The sequence below is a fragment of the Emydura macquarii genome, unplaced genomic scaffold (assembly GCF_026122565.2).
Source record: "Emydura macquarii macquarii isolate MOO-44397 ecotype Brisbane River unplaced genomic scaffold, CSIRO-AGI_Emac_v2 contig_719, whole genome shotgun sequence".
In the NCBI taxonomy this organism is placed as follows: domain Eukaryota; kingdom Metazoa; phylum Chordata; order Testudines; family Chelidae; genus Emydura; species Emydura macquarii.
In genome coordinates this window covers 17,777,375-17,800,840 of record NW_027130856.1, presented here as the reverse complement: position 1 = coordinate 17,800,840, position 23,466 = coordinate 17,777,375, and the positions used below count along the sequence as shown (strand labels likewise).

General features: G+C 41.0%; 1 protein-coding gene across 2 annotated transcripts in view; it reads left to right on the top strand.

Moving 5' to 3' along the window:
• The window catches only part of LOC137149320 (sodium channel protein type 5 subunit alpha-like), a 107,128-nt gene that overhangs the window by 36,805 nt on the left and 46,857 nt on the right, over positions 1 to 23,466 (top strand). Inside the window, exons 13-19 of one of the 2 annotated variants that reach the window (XM_067542806.1) lie at positions 1,544 to 1,782; positions 2,118 to 2,306; positions 3,471 to 3,824; positions 10,187 to 10,630; positions 10,712 to 10,720; positions 12,896 to 13,018; positions 14,470 to 14,590. In XM_067542806.1, coding sequence (XP_067398907.1) covers positions 1,544 to 1,782; positions 2,118 to 2,306; positions 3,471 to 3,824; positions 10,187 to 10,630; positions 10,712 to 10,720; positions 12,896 to 13,018; positions 14,470 to 14,590 — 1,479 coding nt within the window. Of the gene's footprint in view, positions 1 to 1,543; positions 1,783 to 2,117; positions 2,307 to 3,470; positions 3,825 to 10,186; positions 10,631 to 10,711; positions 10,721 to 12,874; positions 13,019 to 14,469; positions 14,591 to 23,466 lie in introns of both variants that reach the window. The other variant, XM_067542805.1, reaches the window with a different exon arrangement.

Genomic DNA, 23,466 nt, shown 5'->3' with positions numbered 1-23,466 from the left:
CTCTGAAGTTTAGAATGTCTATAAAGTCAGTGTGAAACTATGCAAACAGCAACAAGCATGGCTGAGTGCTATTTTTGGTGAGAATATCACCAGGTTGAATCATCACTGGGTTTGTTCTCAGCCATTTTCACTTTATGAATTATACCCATGTGGTATATGGTTACAGTAAGGCATGTATCTATGCCATTCCAGTAGTTCTAGACCATTGTGATATCAGACCTAAATCAACCAATCACCACCCTTACTTTACAATTAGTTTGCATTGATCCATTTCATTGATGCTATGAGGGAGACTGCACAGATAGTGGATTACTTGGCCCACCTCCAAAGCTGTGTGCCTGACTGCCACCCACACAAATCCACAAAACTCTCCCAGCACATCACAACACACACAAATCAACAGACAACACACAACAAAACAACCAGCATACACAATCACCCTAAACATCATTTTGAAATCTACAATGCCTGTGGAATCAGTGTGAAGCGATGCAAACAGGTAAAAGTATGTTGAGAGTTCTTTTTGTTTGGAATATCACCATGTTCAATCATCATGGGGATTTGCAGTCTGTTGCTTTCCAGTTTTTAAGTTCTCAGCCTTTTTGTCTTTTTTACACACATGAATTTACAAATTACACCAATGCAACAGCACGGGCTGTCAGCTATTAGTGTAAATAGTATACCAGAATCCAGAATGATCATTTGCTGCAGATGTAATACACTTGCTGTCCATCTTTCCTCAAAATAGTGTAAATTACATCTTTTTAGTCAAATGAATACTATACACCAGATGGAAGAATGACACCCCTTTTTTCATCACTCTCAGATGCTCAAAAATAGCTGTTAACCTTCCAGTTTCAACCAGCCCAGTCCAGATCCACTGACAATTTGGAGCCTAATAAATGTTACCTATGTATATGTACTGAGTTTTGCCTCTAGTATCTTGGCTTTAAGTGAACCTGAAACTTTCATAACATTCAGATTTGATATCATGAGAAGTGGATCTAGTCAAAATGTAATTGTAATTCAGGTGTTTCACACTGGCATTAATCAATCTCAGAGCTATTGCATGCAGCATAGTTATTGGTGATTCTGCACACAAGATTTATGACATTCAAATGGGGGAGAAAGCACAAAAATAGTCTTAAGTTTTATATTTGTTGGTGCATCTGGAATCAAGGTTTTACCACAGTCATATTTTCTAATGGTGTAGACAATATGTCTAAGATGAACAAAAGCCTGATCCAAAGCCTACTGAAGTTCAGTGGGTTTTGAATCAGGCCTTATCTGAAGAGAATGAGTTTAAATACTAATTCACTGATCTGGGAAATGTCTTTAAAATGAATGGCTGAGTGAGGGAGTGCCTTCTGTAAAAAATGAGTGATATGATTTGAGAAAGTATCAAGAAGAGTTCCCTGATTGCTTGTGAAGTGATGGGGCTTGGGGTTTTTTTTTCCTGTGATTTCATTAGTTACAATTCTTCTCTAGCCACATGGCTCAGCACTGATTACCTGGTTATTGCTTTATTTTCTTTGTCATTTAGAACTTGAAGAATCACAACAGAAATGCCCTCCTTGCTTGAAAGATTTTGCCCTGAAGTATCTTATTTGGGACTGTTGTCCATTGTGGGTGACAATCAAGAACAAAGTAAAAATTTTAGTAATGGATCCATTTACTGACCTCACTATCACTCTTTGCATTGTGATGAATACTATCTTCATGGCACTAGAGCACAATAACATGACAGGCAAATTTAAATTCATGCTTCGCATAGGCAACATGGTAAGTGAATTCTGACATTCTATATCAAGAATGAATTTATGGATATTTCTACCTGGAATACAAAGAAAGCTTTCTTTCTTTCTTTCTTTCTTTGAACTACAAGGATATGGGATTCTCAGATGTTACTTTTGGTTTGCAGACATTTTAAATATCCTTTATAAGGCAGCAGAAAAACTTAGAGTTTTTATTGATAATGCATAAAAGTAGGTCTGCTGTTCAGATTTTATTGACCTATCTATAGCTATACTACTATAATTTAGGGGAAGGTAGCCTAGAGAGAAGATGTGCTTATGGTACTGTTTTGGCTGACATCATTTACTGTTTCTTTGTCACAGGTCTTTACTGGAATTTTTACTGCAGAAATGATCTTGAAAATCATTGCTCTAGATCCCTATTACTATTTTCAGCAGCGCTGGAATATTTTTGACAGCTTAATCGTCACCCTTAGCATAATTGAACTGAGTTTGCCCAGAAGTAAAATAAGAAGTGGAGGAATCCTATCTGTTTTACGTTCTTTCAGACTGGTAATGTCTCATACTGATTCAGTCTCATAAAACCTTTTGCATGAATAGACTAGAGAGGATTTCAGTGCCCCATTCAGTGCAAGGAAAATAAATTTGTAAACTCTCAGTACTAGAAATGGGAAAAACATTTTGCCTTATTTCAAACCCATTTGGATTTGACTGAAATGAATACAGCATTTGTATTTCATTTTGAGATGGATAAAAGTACATGGAGTGAAAGAAGTAGGAAAATAATCCAGTGTTAAGATATAGTGAAAGCTGGATCTGAGAATGAACAGAATGAAAAGCAAAAGCAGAGAGACTGAGAAAGAAGAGCTGGAGATGGGGGAAAATTCTAATAAAAATAGGCATTATTTACATTGTATAATCACCAGATACTTCTGCGAGCCTGTTTTAGGGAGGTGGTTGGTTATCTATCCATATAATATATCACAGTCTTCTTTTATCTAGAAACATTGGAGTCAATAGTACTAAATTGTCAAAATTAAGTATGTGCTCAAAGTGTTTTGCTGGTTCATTGCCTTGTACACTATGGTGATGGATGCTATAAAAACTCAAGATAGGTACTTGGCCTGATTACAAAAAATGCTGACCACCCATAACTCCTACTTATATCAATGAAAGTTGTGGGTCCAAAATTCAGACAATTTGCATATAAAAGTTTGATTTTGTAAATGCAAATCAAGTACAAATTAGGCTAATCAGAAAGTTTATTAAAGTTCTGTTTCTAAGAGACAGAAATATAGGAGGAATGAAATCTGCCAACGTGCTATCGTGCAAGATTTTCTCCTGAGAAATTCAAAATGCAAGTTGGTAATAAATTACTAGTAGGGGTAGTAGTAAACATTTATGTTATGGAAGTGTGCCTGCAACCAGGATTGGGGGCTTATTGTGCTGGACTCTGTATAAACATAGATAAGAAACAGTCATTGCCCTTGAGGGCCTGAGAGCGAAAAGATACAAACAGATAAAGCGCAGGGGACAGGGATATAATACACATGCAAATCAATATGGCTATAGTGCATTGATCATATACTGACTTAAAAATACCCTACATTTCACAGTGTTTGAGTAGTTTAAAATGTCTGTATAATGTCTTTAAAGTGCAATATGAGGAATATCTAATCTTCTGTTGTCAAATGTTATGTTTTATTTTTTACACAGATGAGGATCTTCAAACTGGCAAAGTCTTGGCCAACTTTAAATACCCTCATTAAAATAATTGGTAATGCACTGGATGCCCTGAATAACCTCACCCTGGTTCTGGCAATCATAATCTTTATTTTTGCTGTAGTAGGAATGCAACTTTTTGGAAAATGTTACAGAGAGCATTACAATAAAAAATGTAAGGATTGCATGCCACGTTGGCATATGATGGATTTTTTCCACTCATTCCTGATTATATTCCGAATTCTGTGTGGAGAATGGATTGAGACCATGTGGGATTGTATGGTAGTAGCTGGACAACCATTATGCCTTATTTTCTTCTTGCTGGCTATGGTGATAGGAAACCTAGTGGTGAGTTTCCAGATATTTTTCTCTTCTTATTTCATATATAGTATACAATATACTTACTTGTCTTTTTATCAATAAATGGTAAATCCCCTAGATATGATGGTAAAGAGGCCACCCGTTGTCTGTTGTGCTCTGGGAAATACCCTGTCTGTCTTTGACCTTTAGAACTCCTGTTAATATTTAGAATAAGACACTTTCAGAAATGTATAAATGAACCTTTTCACATGACAATGTTCATTCCAGGGAAGAATAATTTTACAACAGAAAAAAATACTGGCAACAATTTTTTTTCTTGTCAGGACTTTGGTGTAAATTGTCACTAAGTGTTTGCATATCAAAACTTGTTTCTGCACTGAGTTCTTTGCAGCCAGCCCCTGGACGAACATTTAGCACCACTGAAATCAGGATTCTGCCAGTACACAGCTCAAAGCAGGCTCATAGTTCAGATTTCTATAGATGCAAGACATTGGATCTGCTTCTCTCTTTCACACTAGCCTAAATCAGGAGCAACTACACTGAAATCAATGTAATTACACTCCTCTAAACTAGTGTACATAAAAGGAGATGCTGGCCCATTAACTCTGAGATGATGTTTTCATTTCCAAAGTGGCTTTGAATGGCTTTAAGTTGCTTTCTGTGAATCAGTGGAATCTCGTTTGTTTTTTAAAAACAAATATTAACATGTGAATATTTTTATTATTCCCCCACAAAAAACTATGTTATTTTGGAATTAAGGTTGAAAGCACATAACAATAACTTAAAGTTAATAACAAACATTATGGGCATGTTGTAGTTATTCCTAAAACAAACATTACAAACCCAGGACTTTCAGAGTTAATCAAAAACATCAGCCTGTGATGTTCACATGGCATCCTCTCCAACGCAGTCTCATATTTCAAAACACAATGCAAAATTAAATATATGCAGCCAAAGACTCATAGGGTACAGGACTCAATTCTTCTCTTGCTTACACCAGTGTAAATCAGGAGTACCTCAATTGGAGTTACACTGGTGTAAATGATAGAAGGCTCAGGATCAAAGATTCTCATCATATATGTTATTTGAAAATAGTAGATTGGAGCTGGCAGTGATCTCTTGTAGCAATGAAACAAAAAAATGTAAAGCTGTCAAAAACTTTGTGTGGCAGGAGACGAGGTAACCATCTAGGGATAACTGTCTCTTCCAGTGAGAAGTATCAAAAATGATCATAGACGCCAAATAACTTGATCTGATCACAAAGGAGCTGAACAGTCCACATACAGTGAGGTAGCTGGAAAATGGGACAACCACCCTTGGAGACTAGCTGGCCTGAACCTGCCAACCACTTTGAGAGAGGGTTTTCCCCTGAGTCTTGTTGCTATTTTTCTGCCACTGGGTTTCCTGAATCAAAGTTTCACCCAGAACGGGCATTTTGTCAGGGGAGAGTTTGAGGAAAGCCCCAGAAGTAGAGTCAATGGACTTGTCCACAAGAAAATTTAGTCCATTTCAAACCAGATTGATCAAAGCTCACTATGGAACTTTTAGTGCGCAGTCACATGGTCCACAAGGACCACACATTTAGTGGACAGTTACATGGTCCACACATTTAATGAGCAGCAGGCTAATGTGGAACAAATTTACACCCTAGCTTGATGTGAAATGAATATTCACATAGAGAAAGCTAGTGATATTAAACTAAACTAGACCTGCTGCATCCCCAGATGTTCCAGTTATGGGTGTTCCCTTCTTGCTGCACAAAACACTGAACCCTCCCATTGTATCCCCAATCTGTCCCCCAGCATACCCTGCTACTCCTAATCCCTATCCCACTGCCACCACCCTACCCAATGCATCCTGTGATTGTGATCTAATGGTTATAGAAGCCAAGGAGACCGGAAATTTGGATTCTATTTCTAGCCGTATCACTGATTCACATTGTATCTTGCCCAGTGTCACCTAATCTCTTTCTCCCTTGGTTTCCCTAACGGTAAAATGGGAATGATATTTACTGTCCCTACAGCTCACTGGGATGTTGGAAGATGAATTAATGTGTTTCAAGTGCTTTGAGATCCTTAGATGAAAGGTGCTATAGACGGGCACTACTATAATGAACAGGCTGATGTGTATTTACTGAATGAAATCAAGAAGTGCTCATCTGTGCATCATTGGTCCCTTACTGATCACAGAGATTCTGCTTTAACTTCAGTGGCATGGACCTGTGGTTGTGGTTTTTTGGTGTGCGCCTCCTCTTACCCCAGCCACAGGCAGGGAGCCACAGCCAGGAATGGGGCTGGGAGCTGGGGGCCAAGGCTGGGGTCAGAACTGGGAGCAGAGCGGGGCTGAGTGGCGCTCCCTCTCTGCCCCCCATGGTGGCTGGCCCAGGTCCTGTCCCATGCCACCGAACATTTCTCCATGGCTCTGTGGGGGGGCACACCCCACAGTTTGGGGACCATTGCTGTAGAGTAAAAGGATCCCTGGAGCCGCTGTGAAATTTTAAGTTGTCATGGTCTTCATAGTGCAGAATTTTAAAAAATCAGTCCCTATATACATAGCACTTTTAACTTACAAAAGGTCACCTGGGAATTCACTAACATCATAAACTAATCACGCTCTTTGTCCCTTCCTAGTGAATAGCATCTCACCTTCCACAACCTCTTATCTTTGCAGTCTGACACTGCAGGAAAGGTTCCCCCCAAAGATGTCAGGATCTGGTGGACATGTTTCCCCAAGGAATTCTCTTCTATTCCTTGCTGCCTCTGTCCTGCCCTTGGGGAAGTTTCTCAGTCTGGTCTTCTAAAGTCTCCATCCTCCCATTGCTGAATATATTTACTGGGGAGGCACTGTTGGGGACAGTTCACTTTGAGGTCAAAATCTCATACAGTTTCACTAGGTAACCACCAGACCTAGCAGAGGGAAGGTGATTGTCCTCTCCCACTCCCACAGGTTGAGTGTCTCCTGATTTTCCAAATTGTTCCTGTCTTCTTAACCATTTTAGAAGTGATGTTTCACAAGAACATGTGGTTAGAGCAGATAGGACTAGAAGACAGGACTTTTGGGTTCTGTTCTTAACTCTCCCATTTTCTCACTGTGCGAACTTGACAAAGTTACTCCATCTCTGCACCTCAATTTCCCCATCTGTAAAATGAGGATAATAACATCCTTTGGCCCACAGGATGAATGCCTGGTTATGAAAAAAACACATTTGTCCAAATGAATAGATCGACCAGTCAATTACCCCTTCTCTCTTAGCCCCGCACACATATGCCTGGACATGAGGTATATGCAAGACCAAGGAAGAAAATGTTTGTGGGAGCTTCCTCTTAAAATATTGGCAGCACCAGATCTGCACCAGGATTTTAACTCAAAACATTCTGCCAGAGCTGCAGTTCAGGGCTTACCAAATGACTTTAAAGGAATTTAAATTCTCTGTTCTCTGGATTTGCTCAGACTTCTTTAAAATCTGATCCAAAGCCCACTGAAATCAATGGAAAGACACCTGTTGAATTGAAGGGGGTAGCCGTGTTAGTCTGTATACAGCAAAAACAATGAGAGTTCTGTGGCACTTTAAAGACTAACAAATTTAATTTCAGCAGGCATAAGCTTTTGTGAGTCTCAGCTCACTTCTTCAGATGCAGTAGGTATAAATGATACAGCAAATAGGTAACATAGAGGCATCATATACATATACAGTGCATAGAGAACAATGGGGGAGGTAGATAAAAGCTGGGTACTTGAGGCCTAATGGTAAATTGCTTTGATCATCCATTCTCACGTCCTACTTAATGGTTGTCAGTTTTCAGTACCGAGGAGTTATATGATACTGGGAGAGCTATATGTCTTAATGATACCAGACTCACCACTCCCAGTTGTCACTTAAAGTGCCCTCTCAAGCACTGACAGTAAGTAACACTAAACATATGCTTCCCACCTCTGCCTCATCAGTTCCACTTCTTAAGAAACAGTCCTCCTTTACTATCATCAGATGCTGAGGAGGAAGAGAGCCTTTTCTCTCTCATTCCCTCGGCTAAGGTCTATAGCATATACCTCTGGAACAGATTCTAGGATTCACTACCATTACTCTAGTGGTAGAAGACACAGGGACCTAAATCTGTGCTATCCACCTCCATGGTCTGCAGCTTCTTATGATTATCAGCACCGCTGGCCCTACTTGACTCCATGGAGTGTTCACTCTGCAGGGAGATCAGCTTCTGCAACAAGATTGAGACGTAAATCTCCACCTCCACAAATGCAGAGTAGCACCAAGATTTATTCGAGAATCTGCCCAACTGATGAGTTTCTGTATCAAGACTCTGAGGAAGAGCTACAATCAGAGGATCACAATTTTCCAGCTCCCATGTTCTCATCATAGAATCATAGAATCATAGAGTTGGAAGGGACCTCAGGAGGTCATCTAGTCCAACCCCCTGCTCAAAGCAGGACTAACCTCAGCTAAATAATCCAAGTGAGCGTTTTGTCAAGCCACAGCTTAAAAACCTCTAAAGATGGAGATTCCACCACCTCCCTAGGTAACCCATTCCAGTGCTTCACCACCCTCCTAGTGAAAAACTTTTTCCTAATGTCCAATCTAGACCTCCCCCACTGCAACTTGAGACGATTGCTCCTTGTTCTGTCATCTGCCACCACTGAGAACAGCCTAGCTCCATCCTCCCTGGAACCCCCTTTCAGGTAGTTAAAGGCTGCTATCAAATCCCCCCTCATTCTTCTCTTCTGCAGACTAAACAAACTTAGTTCCCTCAGCCTCTCCTCATAAGTCTTGTGCTCCAGCCCCCTAATCATTTTTGTTGCCCTCCGCTGGACTCTCTCCAACTTGTCCACATCCTTTTTGTAGTGGGGGGCCCAAAACTGGACACAATACTCCAAATGCGGCCTCACCAATGCCGAATAGAGGGGAGTGATCACTTTCCGCGATCTGCTGGCAATGCTCCTACTAATGCAGCCCAATATGCTATTAGCCTTCTTGGCAACCAGGGCACACTGCTGACTCATATCCAGCTTCTTATCCACTGTTACTCCCAGGTCCTTTTCTGCAGCGTGAGTTTGTCTTCCCATCAGTGTTATCCTACCAACTAGATAACTACAAATCCTTTCAGGCACTTCTCAGGAGGATGGAAGACGTGCTAGAGAGAATTATAGAAGTGATCCAGGAGAGGTCACACAAACTCCTGGATATTTTGCACACCACTAAGCCAGGTCATCTAGTGATGCTATTAATCAAGGCCTCCTAGATATTGCTCTTGAAGATACCAGCACGATAGCCCCTAAATGTAAACATGCAGAATGTCAATACCATGTTCTGTATTTTGGGTTTGAGCAGTTTTATACACATCCAACTCTGGTATCTCTCATAATATCTGCAGTTCACAAAAGATCAAAACATCAGGCTCCTCCAAAATCAACCCCACAGGACAAGGAGCCCAAAAAGTTAGATCTGTTTGGGTGTTAAATTTACTCATCTGCAAGGTTTTTGAGAATTACCAACTACAAATTTTTATTGGCAAAATACAAGTATTTGAATTATGATTATGATAATGTTAAAATTTACTGAAAAAATCATGCAGAACTGCAGAGAAGAATTTAAATTACTGATTGCTGAATGGCAACTGGAATGTATATGGACAAGCACTCAAAGAGGGATGGTTACTTATTTTACAGTAACTATTTCTTTGAGATGTGTTGTCTGTATACAGTCCATGGCCCACCCATCTTCCTTGATACAACAAAGTCTTATAGCATTCAGATTATGTATCAGTGAAGTAATTGAGGGGCAGTTGAGGTCGCCTCACACTTTGTGCCCTCAGTTGGATGCATGAGAACACTCAGAGCACAGTTGAAGTCCTCAGTGGACACTGCTGGCCCGAAGAATCCAGATGTGAGTGCACAGGGTATATACACACATTCGTGGAATGTAAATAGACAACACATCTCAAAGAACCACATTTACTGTAAGGTAAGTAACCATTTCATTCTCTTTTATCTTAAAATGAATATAGAAATAGGTATTTGTCTGCTCCTTGTGGGGATTGATGGAATACTGTGATACACCAATTTTTTTAAATAATTTTGTTTGTGTTTCAGTGATATTGTGTGACTTTTATACACAGCCCTGGATTGGTGAAAAGGTCATAATTTTATGCTACACAAAACATACCTTTTTTTTTTTTTTGGAGGATCTTGGAAACTTATGCCTTTGTGAGAGCCATATATGGTGCACGAAAAATAATTTGCTAAACAATACTTTCATTTTGTCTTGTTAAGACTGGTGCATTGAAAACAAATGGTTTAGAAAGTCACTGTAATCTGCTAGTACACTATTTACATGTCAAAATTATATTGCCATTGATTTTCTTAATTTAAATTATTTTCAGGTTCTCAATCTGTTCATTGCACTACTGCTGAACTCCTTCAGTGCTGACAATCTTCAAGCGGCAGAAGATGATGGAGAGATGAACAATCTTCGGATTGCGTTTGCTCGGATCCACAGGGGACTTCACCTGGTGAAACATGCAACATGGGATTATTGTTGTGGACAGTTCAGGCATCCCAAAAAAGCCGCCAAAAAGAAAATGAAATTGGCTGCCAAGAGCATCTGTGTGGAGACTGGGAAAGAAGGGAAGAATTTTAAAGCGAATCATGGTAACAATGGGACTGAGGAAAATGGGGACAAATGCCCAGTTAGCAATCTTGAAGATATTATTACCAACCCTACCACACTTGTCTGTGTCCCTATTGCTGAAGCAGATTCTGACAGTGAGGATTATGAAGATGATAATAAGCCGAGCATATTCTCAGACACTGAGTACAGTAAACAGGTAAGAAGCCTATACAGGGAGAATATGTTTGATACTAACGTTTTTTTTTATTTTAGAAGACAGAGGCAAAGGATGATCCAGCTGCAGAAAGTTGAAGTTTAAAAAGTTCCAATTGAAAATAAGGTTTAGATTTTTTAAAAGTGAGGGTGGTTAACCATTAGAAGAACTTACCAAGAGGTTGGGTAAATTCTCCATCCTTTGGAAACTTTAAATCAAGATTGCATGTTTTTCTCTAATACAGATCACAGGTTGTTGGGCTTGATACAGGAATTACTTGGTGAAATTCAATGGCCTGAGTTATGGATGAGTTTATACTAGCTGATCACAGTGGTTCCTTCTGACCTTGAAATCTATTAATCTAACTCCCTGTCTGCACTTACCTGCGAGATTTGGTGGCAGTCAATGGGAATTACGAAAAGTATGCAAAAAACGTATGTAACTCCCGTCGACTGCTGAGCTTTTCTTCTGCGCTCCATCTTCACTGCACTGTTCCCGTCGACGCAGTGCTATGCTACTTGTATTGGTGGTCTTAGTACCTCGATTTCTGGATCAGCTGAGAGGGTCTGCACTGACTGCTCAATTGATCCAGATAAATTGATCTGATGGCGGCGAATTTTTGTAGCCGTAGCCTATGTTTAGCATCAGTAACCTGGTGGAGTGGAAATAGTGTCAACAGCTCAAGCTGTGAATTCTTAACAAGGAGACCTCTCTTTCTGTTCTGCCACCTCAGCAAAAATATGGATGGGTTAAGAATGGACTGGCTCTTTCAAACCTATATTATAGTTCAGAGAATCACATTTTTATGTTTGTCTGAATTTTGCAGCTCCCTTTTAACTATGGAATTGTGATCCATAGGGACCTCTGGATGCCAACCGGCACATGACGTGAGGGTTCATATAGTTTTACAGGGATCCCCTGGGTCAATTATATGCATAATAATTCACTAAACGGTGGCATGTGAGGTCTCTGGACATCATAATCACTGTAAAATGTGTGTACTGATAATATTTAAAAAGATGTGTGTCTATACTGAAAATTAGATTCTCAAGGCAGGTAACCCAGAGGTGACATACCTCAGGAATGTTCCTTTCAAGCAGCAAGTATTAGGGTTTATTTCTCTGTCTGATCATGTGTGTATTAGGCATTGTATGTCTCACAATGGGTGCCTGTTTGTATATTGAGTCAAATGTTAATGAAAAGATTGCAAAATCTTCAAAAACAGAATTTACAGGGGAAAAATAAACAGTAGGAGGGAATCCTGTTTATGAGTAAAAACAATGGATGGTGGGGTATATTTGGAGGTGTACCCTGCATCTTTCACCTAGGAGGCAAGCTGATAATATGACTTGTCTCATGAACAGAAGATCACAGCCAGGTCTGGCAGTAAAGTGCTTGAAGGATTTTGGATGAGCATTGCTTTATAAAACATGAAAGTATCTAATACAGTAAGTCTAGGTTCTAGAATGCAGGTAATAATTTTATTTGATATATAACCATTTGTTTCCAATACTGTAGCTTGCTATCACTGGAAGCCCTATAGTTTATTGAATAAACTTTTACCTGTTTTCACTATAAATGTATCTAAGTGCTGAGTGTTAAATGGAGCAGAGATCTGAGGTATAACTGGTGAATTTCTATGAATACAGTGAGTGTCCAGTGGACCAGGGGCTGGACATTCCAGGGAGACAGCGAGAGGATGCGGGGTTTGGCAGATGCCTATTTCTAAGCTAGAGAGAAAGTATGGTGCCTGTGTAGGTGTAGAGGACATGGCTTGTGTTGCCTGTGCCCGGTGAGGTTGGGGAGGTGACCCACAGCAGGCACTGACAAGATTTCCCCTTGCTAAGGGCATGTGGTAGCAAAGTGCCTCAGAATCCTGGGTATCCGTGGGAAGTATTGCAGGAGTCATGGCTGACTGTGACTCTAAAATCTCCCCTGCTGGTCATGAATGCTGCTACATAGTTATACTGAGCTCTTCACTTGATGCAAAGATTCCCATTGACTTCAGTTGTCTTTGGATCAGGCCATTAACCAGCTGGCTGAACCATAAACTCCTTAATTTATTTTAGGTAACAAAGGAAAACTTTTCCCACTTTGTTTCTTTCCATAAAGATCAATACTATAAGTGAGCAGTTCAAGGTATTTTGTGTTCCATTTGGCGTGTTCTACTTTAAAATTAAGTGTGCCATCCCTCTGACACAAAAAGGAAAAGAGAAAATAAAATAAACCATCTAAGATTATCTTCAGCAGGAAAACCACTTGAGACAGGGGGGAGAGCAATGTAAAAGCCCAGGAGTTTGGAGTAAAGGATCTGATGTTTTCTCTGAAGACTTAAGTGAGTTTAACATATGTAAACAATGGAAGGCTGAATCATCACAAGGACAAAAAGAGGTAACACAGTGTTCTTCCCTAACATAAAATCACCAACATTGGCCAATCTCTATATGTTTCTGTTTCAGTTTTTTAGAATCTAATAAAGATAATGACTCTAAATATAATGTTATACATTAAATGTTATCTTTATTAATCTATTTTGTGTTTAAAGCACAAGAGCTCTTTCATCAAGTATTTGGGAGGCCTCAGATATCTTAGCCATACAGGTGTTCATCATAGTTCTATTTTTGATTAATCTTGCATCATAACGACTGACAAATTTAGTTACATCAGTTATATTTAGCTTGAAGTATTCTGTCTCATTGCTTAAGGGTGGAGTAGTCGATGTCTGTGAATGGAAATGGCACAATGCTGTGTTTGTAAGTATTGATTAAAAATGTTATTAGGAAAAGAAACTGGGTTCTGAATTGCCTTTGATTCAGAAAGATTACCTATAAAATTAACATTGCCTATTTTACATCTCTTGACATCTGAATTAACAAAAAATGTTTTCTCCCAGAAAATGGTTTCTGGGACTATTCTGTTATGTCCAGTGTTTTTTTTCTATACAGTTTGGAACCCAGTAAGTGAATTTTGTATATGTAAAGTTGGATATTGAAATATTGTGTCTAAGGGTTATATACTTCTCCAATCAGGGAGTGGAAACATACAATATTGTCTGTGTGTCCAATCAAAACAGCTCAGATTTTAAATACTGAATATTTTAAATGAATTGCCTACAAAAAAACTAAAATCCTATGATTATTTACAGAAGTCTTTGGAGAATAATTTTGAATAAGGAACATATTCAAGAAAATCACAAATTGCTCATCAGCAATTTGGAAACAGGAAAAGAGGCAGAATTGAATAAATAATTTGTTATGAATTATTCACACACCTTTAGTGCTGGGAAGTGTGAAATATGTTGGAATAGAAAGAAGTTTATGCCAGTGGAGAATACATTATATTTTATGAGATTACATGTTCTACTTCATGCAAATTATCAAGGGCATTTTACAGTACTTTCATTCCAAATGAGACTCTGATGAAACTATATTTTCATCTCTCTCTCTTTCTCTTTCTCCCAAAGTGGGGTGCTCTGGTTTTAAGTGTTTTCAGCCCTAACTAGTGCAATGTTTTAAAGCCGGTCCATGTTTAAGAACTATGTGCACTTAATTCAAGAAAAATTGGAATCATTACCATTTGCGAGTTTTATTAGAGTGATTAATATGGTACCTTTAAATGTAGCTTTGGCTTCTTTGTGAATTTATATGTATGATATACTTGTAAAGCAGAAACCACATTGCAAAATTTCCATGTTATTTATAAGTTTCAGTACCCAACTAAGCTTTAATTTTTGAATATTTTCCTAAATTAGAACTATTCACCAATGTAGGTACTTAGTTTATTTTTAAGCACAGTGACTGCATTAAGCAAAAATTGATACATTGTCTTCTCTTATGTAGCAGCTTGATGACATCAGCTGTTCTGAAGGCAGCACAGTGGATTTGACAAATTCAGAAGAACTTTTGAAACAGATCTCTGAGCTGGCAGAAGACTTAAAAGAACCTGATAACTGTTTTTCAGAAAGTAAGGATCTGTTAATTTCACTATGACTAGGAAGTGAGAAGAACAATCCAAAATAGTCTGTTCCAGTTAATGTTGAGACACTCAGGCACTCAACACAAAGGCACTCTGTCTACTTGCAGAATATTTAATAATAATATAATTTCTGAGTAGTTCCATAGCACTTTTCATCCATCAATCTCTGAAATAGCCAAAACGGATGTGAAACAGGCAGAGAGAACTTGTTAGAATTCAGCTGAATTTCTGTAGGATGGTAAGTCCAGAAGCCAACTTTAAATTGTTCTATGGCTTTACAAGTTTTCTTCATGCCAATATTTGTGCTCAATGTTCATTTAAATTTTCACAGCTGGCTCCTAGCCAAAACTAAGAATGTTGAGGTTTTCACTAGAGAAAAATATAAATTTATTGACATTTCCTCCAAACCCCTACTTTATATTAGTTATTACACAAAGCAAATGGTAGTCTCCCTGAACTGTCTGTAGTAGATGTAACAGGGTATAATATGTCATGAAAGTCAGTTCCGAGTTAGATTCATTTCCTCCTGAGTTATGATTCCTTTTGACTATAAAGGACCAATATTCCTGGAGAACTAACTGATTTTAGAAAGACCAACTACTCAGATCCCTTCCCACAATGCCACTCTCATCATCTGACATGCTCTTTCCTCTTTCCAGCTGGCTCACAAGACACAAAGGCTCCTCCCTTCTGCCCCTCCGCCAGCAATTAGTAGTTACAGTTTGAGTGGCTGAGCTTCCTCTCAGTGTTCCCTTTCTCTGTTGTAGCCATCCACCTTGTGACCTCAGTTATCTGCTGCAGCTCTGCATCTGCCATCCAGAGTCTTCCTTCACTTAGTAACCTTGTCCAGCTGCCTCTTCCTTACTGTTCCTCACTGCCCCAGCTACCCTGCTCCTGATTTTGTCCTGCTCCCCATTCCTGCTACCTCTCTCATTATAACTACCCTCTAGATACCTACAGCCCCTCTTTACCATAATCTCTCTTGCCATCTACTTCTCCACACTTTTTCTTACTCTCACTGTTCAGGGCCCCTTCTATCATTCCACCTAGCCCTCTTCCCCTGCAACCCACCTTTATTTCCTTGCCAATTGCTTCTGATTCCTCCCACTCTTCTATTCCTGAATTTTGACCAAAAATTCAGAATGAGGCAGATTCATTGTATCTGCTAGTACTAAATTACTGTGGCTTTTAACAAAGGCTCTATAAACTAGCCCTGGTGTAGATACAAGTGAAGCTGATGCCCTTGTGGTGCCATGCTTATGCTTTAGGCTGTAAATTAATATATTAATTGTAATATAGATGAAATATCTGTAGCGGAGACACTGGCTGCAGAATAGGCAAGGGAAATGAGATTGTACATGAAAAATCCATGATATATGAACATTGAAGCTATTAAAAGGAAATATTTACACTGGAATAGCTGAAAACAAGAAAGATAATACAATCTTTACACAAAGTAAATGGATTGATGTGCTAGTCTGATATATTTGGAAATATTTCTACTTTCAATGCTGCTTTAAATGGGAACTGATACATCTTGTTTGGCTATGAATTACAAATGTACAGCCAGATCTTTAGCTCTGGTCAGATCCCTTTGTGTAGATCTCTAGCAGGGAAACTGGGGATTTCCCCAGAAAAGAGGCATCCCTATCTCCTGCAGAAGTGACATAGCCAGGTCTGCACCACTGCATCCTGCCCTCATTACTTGGTGCAAGTATCAGGAGTGGGAGAAGTGTGTTGCACTCCAGTAATCTCCAGACAGCAGAACACCTCCTTGGAGGCCATTGCTGCTGGCATAGATTAGAACAGTTCACAGATTAGAACAAATTAGAGACTGTTCTAATTTACGTCAGGGTAGAACTGGCCCCTGGCTTCCACCAGGATAGTCACCTTTTCTTCCTCATCTCAGGTCCTATGCTGAGAGTAATTTGGCTGGACCTGAGGATCTAGTTTGTAATAGTTTTCTGTTTTCAAGCTGAAATTGTTTAGATATGGGGGATACAGCTTCTGTTGAATTAGTTCATGCTATAAATAGCATGCTAAATTCCAGAAGAATTACATAAATCTACAACAATCTGTCATCAATAATGTTATTACAAGGAATTCCTAAGGAATTGATATAGTACGCATGAAAAACCTATTTGGAATATTAATTTAAATGCCGCAGGATATGAGATCACATGGATTAAAAACTTGCTGAAGAATCATAAACAAGTTCACTGATCACCATAACAGCTAAATTCACTGATCACACACAAAAAAATCCAGTGAATATTATGATTATTCATTATTGATTTGTATTCTGGTCATGCCAACAATGTGCTAGATACTTTATACACACAAAGGCAGATGTAGGCACTGCAAAGTTTACATTCTAGGACCCTAAGCCAGCGGTTCCCAAACTGTGGGTTGTGACCCTGAATGGGGTCGTGTCATCAGCAGATGGGGTCGCAGCAATCCCTAGTATGTGGAGGATGCCATTTTGCTCCACACAGCATGACCTTGCATGTATGGGGTTTGCGAGGTCACACTGTGCAAAAAGCAAAATAGTGTCCTCCAGGCTGTCTGGGGTCCTGGAAAGAGATACTTCATTAAAATGGGGTCATGATGACAAAAAGTTTGGGAACCCCTGCCCTAAGCACTTATGCATGAGTTTAATTTGAAGCAGGGGAGTAGCTCCCTTAAAGCTTACTCACCTGCTTGCTGTTAAGCATGTATGAAGGTGTTTGCAGGATCGGGGCCAAAGCAGCATACAAAGGTTGTCAAAGAGAAGGATAGAGTCAAACTAAAAACTAATTTATTTATTAATTTTATATGACATCCATTCGATTGTTTCATTTTGTAACAAATATCCTGGAGGATGAGTTTAATGGCAGGAAGGTTTGTTGAACCTTTAAGTGAAAAATAGAAAATGTTAGCAGAAATAAAACATTGAATTCATAAATGGGAGTAATTATACCAGATATAGCAAATGTTTCAAATACTTGCATTCATTCAACCAAGGATTTATGTGCCTCATGAAGCCAATATAATTTGAGTTTTGAATAGTGAATATGAATACTCACAACAAACTGCTTACAAACAGTCTGTAGACCAAAAATTATTCCTCTAAGTCAATGGTTCCCAAACTTTTTGGCTCAAGGGCCACAGATATCATTTTTAGATCCCTGAAGGGCCACCACTTTCTGCCAGCAGCTCCCCCGCAACTGCAGCCTGATGGAAGGTATTCAGTGAGGAGGCTGCCTCTTCGCTGATCTCCCATCCCCTTGGCTGCAGCAGGGAAATCACACGCATTCTGTAGCCTGGTGTGCCCCACCTGGGTCCCTTGGCAGTGGCTCCCTTCTGCAACCAGGGGGATGGGAAATCAGTGATCCCGTTGTTCTGACTCTAGTAGGGACCCCAGTACTTAGGGACTCAGGCAGACCACTTTGCTCTCTGCTGGAGCTGGTGGTGGGGAATGCTGATCTCCCCTTCCTCTGACCCCAGCGCCTATGGAACCAGGTGGAGTGTTTTGCCATGCTCCCTGCTACAGCCAGCGGGAGGGGAGTTCTGATCTCCCATCCCCTTAGCTGCACTGATTTTGTAGCCCCGCGGCAACGTGCTCTGCCTGGGTCCTTAGGCAGTGGCTCTCTTCTGCAGCCAGCAGGAGGAGAGCAGCAGGCCACTTTGAAAGAGCCCGCAGGCCACTTTTGGCCTGTGGGCCACAGGTTGGGAACCACTGCTCTAAGTGATTCAGCTAATGGTTTTGAATAGCAAATACATTTACAAAAACTGGAAGCTGCTTGTGGACAATTCATAAATTGGGCGATATTGCAGAGATTAGCTTTGGGTCTGATGCTATTTAACACGTTCACTAATGATTTGGAAATGAGGGAAAACATCATGTCAATTAAATTTGCATATGAAAATAAACTGGACTGTTGGAAACACAAATGCTGACAAAGTAATAATAAGAAGGAAACCTAAAACACATAGGCAAATAATACAATGAAATTCAGCTTAGAAAATACAAACTGAGTTATTTGGGAAAAAATAATCCAAAACAAAGATAAGTAGTAATTTTGGAAGCAGTAATTTCAAAAGAGAATGAAGCAGGGTATTGCACAAAAATGACGTATAACTTGTAATGCAACATAAGCGTGATCCAAAGCCCATCCAAAGCCAAGGGAAAGATTCCAATTGCTTTTGGTGGGATTTGGCTCAGACCCTGTATCAAGCACAATGAATGTCTAATGAACTTTTGAACTATATATACAGATGTAACTTGCTGTAGATCAGGGAAAGTAATAGTCCCTCTCTTTATGGTGAAACTGTTCTTAGAACACTGCTTTCATTCCTTGTTGACAAACTGGACAGAATTCAGAGGAGAAGAACATGGTTAAGGGTCTGCAGGGATGACTTTATAAGGCAAGATTTTAAACTGTGTTTATCAAACCACCAAATAAGGTGGTGTTTTTTTTCTTTTGCTATTTACACAACAAAAATAATATGAAGTACCTATACTGGTGCAATTCAGTCCCAAACACCCATGTTTCTTAAATACTTATAAACACGCAAGGCCTAGCTACACATACACCTGCTCTGTCTAGTCTAGGTGGCTCCTCAAAACATAAAACAGAGTGAATAACACTACACTGAGTGGTGTCCCTGTGGGTGCTCCACTTCAGGTATCTGGCATGCCCCCATGTCCGTATCGGAGATCTTCATCAGCATCATCTTCTCGAGTCGTGCCTGAGCGGCCTTTCTGGTGGTGCTGTTGGCACCGCGAGCCGTGCACGTGCAACCTGAATCCCGCAGTTCCTTCTCAACCATCCATGGTCCAAGACAGAGCTGCAGCAGTTCCTTTCAACTGCTTGTTCTGACAGAAAAGTTTGATTAGAAAATAAGTTAAGTTAATTAGTTTAGTTACTTACTTCCTTTCCTTACCCCTTTCAAAAAACAAAAAAAAAATTGAAAAATTGTTTTCTTTAAACTCTTTTACTCTATTCTTTTGTGTAGATAGTAGTTATTCAGTTACCATGCCTGGTTCCCCAGGCTTCAAAAGATGCACTTCGTGCAGAGATGCCATGCAGCGTCTGATGGACATGCCCAATGTATTAGATGCCTCGGTGAGGGGCATCTCATGCAAAAATGCCCCCACTGTAAGAACCTCAAGGCATGGGCCAAGAAGGACAGAGAACTCAGGTTAAAATTAATTCTAATGGAGAATTCCCTGAGACCTGCCTCAGACACTGGGTGAGACCCTTCACCGCTACCATCCGACAGACAAGGCAGAAAGAGGGCTTCAATGCCATCTAAAAGCCTGCCAAAAAAAAGGCCAGCACCGACTAAAATAACAGTCACGCAGACCCCTTTGCTGCCTGCAGCCTCAATGGCACCGAAGGAGCGTCATAGCAATGGCATGGAATTGAGAGTCAAAACAGTAAAGATCTCCTCCGATCCAGCTCTGACGAAATCCCTATGGGCACCGGCAGCCACAGCACCAAAAAGGGCTCTGACTGCTAAAGCGGACCCAACCATAACCTTGGCACCAACTTGCACAATGGTGTGGACTGCAGTCCTGGCACTGCATGCAACTATGGCACCAAGAGAGACAGCCACGCACACAACGACACTGGCCACTCCATCGACACCGCCTCAGATGTTGACACTGACCAACTCCATGGCACTTGTCCAGTACCGAGTAGAAAACACAAATCTAAGAAAAAACACCAGGAACAAGAGGATTCTCCATTATATGGCACAAACACATCACCACCAATGTCCCCAATACTATCATCCAGCAGAGAAGATGACAATATCAACATTCCTCACAACGTAGACCCACATCTTTTCCCCCTGGTCATAGGAGATATGGAGGTTACCCAGGACAACCATGGTATGCACCTCCATGGTTTGCCCCACCAGTGACATACCCCATGCAGTGGCATAACTGGGAAGCATGGTCTCACTATGCAGGGACTACAGCAGACCCTCTACTTCCCATAGGGACAGAAACGTCCCCACAGCAATCAATGCAGTCGGCCATAATCCCTCCATCAGAAGCCACTGCATAGGTAGATGATGCATTAGAACCACAAGCATCACCAACACCACATAACTCTTCCTCTTCACTGGACAATACCATAATGCTGCCCCCACATACTAGTGCGGACGACTTCAGACAGTTTCAAGAGCTGTTCAAAAGAGTGGCACAGGGTTTGGAGATACCCCTGGAAGAGGTATCAGAGAAACATCAAAAGCTCTTGAAGATCTTGCACACCACTGCACCATCTAAGATAGATTTGCCAATGGATGAAGCACTAATGGAACCAACAGATTCCACGTGGCAAACTCCAGCCACCATCACACCCACGTGCAAAAGAGCCGATAACAAATATTACGTCCACTCAAAGGGAGCTGAGTTCCTGTTCACCCATCCCACTCTGTACCATGCCACTTGGCCGGTCCCTCCTGGCCCTCGGGGTTCCCCCATTGTATGAAGGACTCACAGCTGTCTGCGTCACAGTCACCCATGTTCATTTATTTACAGTGCACACAGTCAGTTCCCCAGTCCCTGCCCCAGGCACTGTAGGGGCTCAGAGGCTCAGGGTTGCTTGTCCCTCTTGACCAGCAGGCAGACTGACTCACAGTCCTCCCTGCCCTGCTTGGCCATGTCTCTCCGTTGGTTTCTCCCTCGCTGGCTTATATACTCCTCCAGCTAGGGAAACAGCTGTTCCCCATAGCCTCATTAGGCATGGCTCTGGCATGCTCTCATCAGCACCTTCAGCTTGGCTTCCTTGCTTGCAGTCTGGGGCCTGCTGACCAACTTTACCCGAGCCCAGGCAGCTGGGTTGGGAGTGGCAGAGGCACGGATGGGCTTGTCACCCTCTACTCTGCCACACCCTCCCAATTCTCTGGTAGTGGAAGCAGCTCAACAAAGGGGCAAACAGACTCAGCAAAAATCCACACCCCAAGACAAAAACTGGAAGAAAGTCAATCTATTCGGATGGAAAGTCTACTCCTCCGCCACTCTACAGTTTATGTGTAGCCAACTATGCCGTGCTACTTTCAAACTGTGACCATGACACATATTTGAAATTCATGGATTTTATTGATGTCATCCCACAGGCAAGAAGAGAGCAATTCCAGTTCTTGTCACAGAGGGTCAGCTTATATCTAGAACAGCCCTGCAGGCTGCTTTTGACGCAGCACACACAGCTGCAAGAACCATGGCCATGCGGAGAGCTTCCTGGCTTCATTCGGCGGCCCTAACCAGGGATCTACAATCCACCATCAAAGATCTCCATTTGACAAAGTCAAATTATTCAGCAAGAAAAAAGATGAAGTCCTCCATACAATGAAGGATTCACAAGCGAGGTTGCGGACCTTCAGCACATACACTCCTGCAATGAGAAGGAGACAAAACAGATATCAGCCTTAGCAAAGGAGATATCCTCAATATCCATATGAACAGAGACAATATGACACAATTTGAGCAAGGCAAAGACCTCAGAGAAGATGGCAAAATAGCCAGCAACAGAAGCAATCAACATCTCAGCCGCCTTCATCGAAACAACAATTTTGAAAGTTTGGTCGAGGGCCTAAACGACCTCCCTCAAGTTCCAGTGCAAAGATTACCCATCACAATATTCAGTCATCATCTCCGTCCATTCCAAACTATTTGGGTATCCATAACATCGGACAAATGGGTACTAGAAATTATACGCTCAGGGTACTCTATCCCCTTCACCCACATATCTACCACCCAATACCCTTCCCCATCCCTCTTCAGGGAAATGAGCAACTGCTTCAACAAGAAGTAAATTGTCTAGTACCCCTCGGTGCAATAGAACAGGTAGCACAACTGTACATGGGGAAGGGTTTCTATTCTCGGTACTTTTTAACCCAGAAGAAAAATGGAGGATGGAGACCTATATTAGACCTCAGAAGGCTAAACAAGTTTGTAAGAGTACAAAGGTTCAAAATGGTCACGCTATCAACCATCATACCAGCACTGGAACAAAGGGACTGGTTTTCAGCCCTTGACCTTCAGGACACCTATTTTCGCATGACCATACTCCATGCATACAGACGATTTCTCAGGTTCATCCTGGGAGACAGATACTACAAGTACAGAGTACTTCCATTTGGCCTCTCCACAACGCCAAGGGTATTCTCAAAGATACTAGCTGTGGTGACCGCATACCTCCACAGGGGGGGAATAATTATATTTCCATACCTGAACGATTGCCTATTAAAAACAAGTACTCAAATAGGAGCGTTAACAGCCACCCGGCAAACAACCGCTATTCTAAGCACTGGGACTCATGATAAATCACCAAAAATCTACACTGGTTCAGTACAACAGCTAGAATTTATAGGTGCACACTCAATTCAATTTCAGCAAAGGCATCACTACCAGAGAAGAGATCCGATGTTATCAGGAATCTAATTTCTTTTATAAGAAACAGTCTTACTCTCACGGCCCACACATGCCTCCAACTTCTAGGCCACGTGGAAGCCACGACGTATGTAGTAAGGCACGCGCGTCTGCAGATGCACTGCCTACAAGCATGGCTAACCACCATGTACAAACCTTGCACACACTGCCTACTCAAAGTGTTAATAATGCCCAACTACGTCAAGGACTCACTACTGTGGTGGATTTACCCTTCAAACATGCTGGCCAGCTTCCCATTTTACCAGGAACCGCCCTTGATTATACTCACAACAGACACATCCCTTATCAGATGGGGAGCATATCTATTACACCACACTATACAGGGCAGGTGATTTCTACTGGAAATATTCCTACACATAAACCTGCTAGAACTTCGGGCAATATGCAACACATGCTTACACTTTCTCCCTCTTATAAGGAA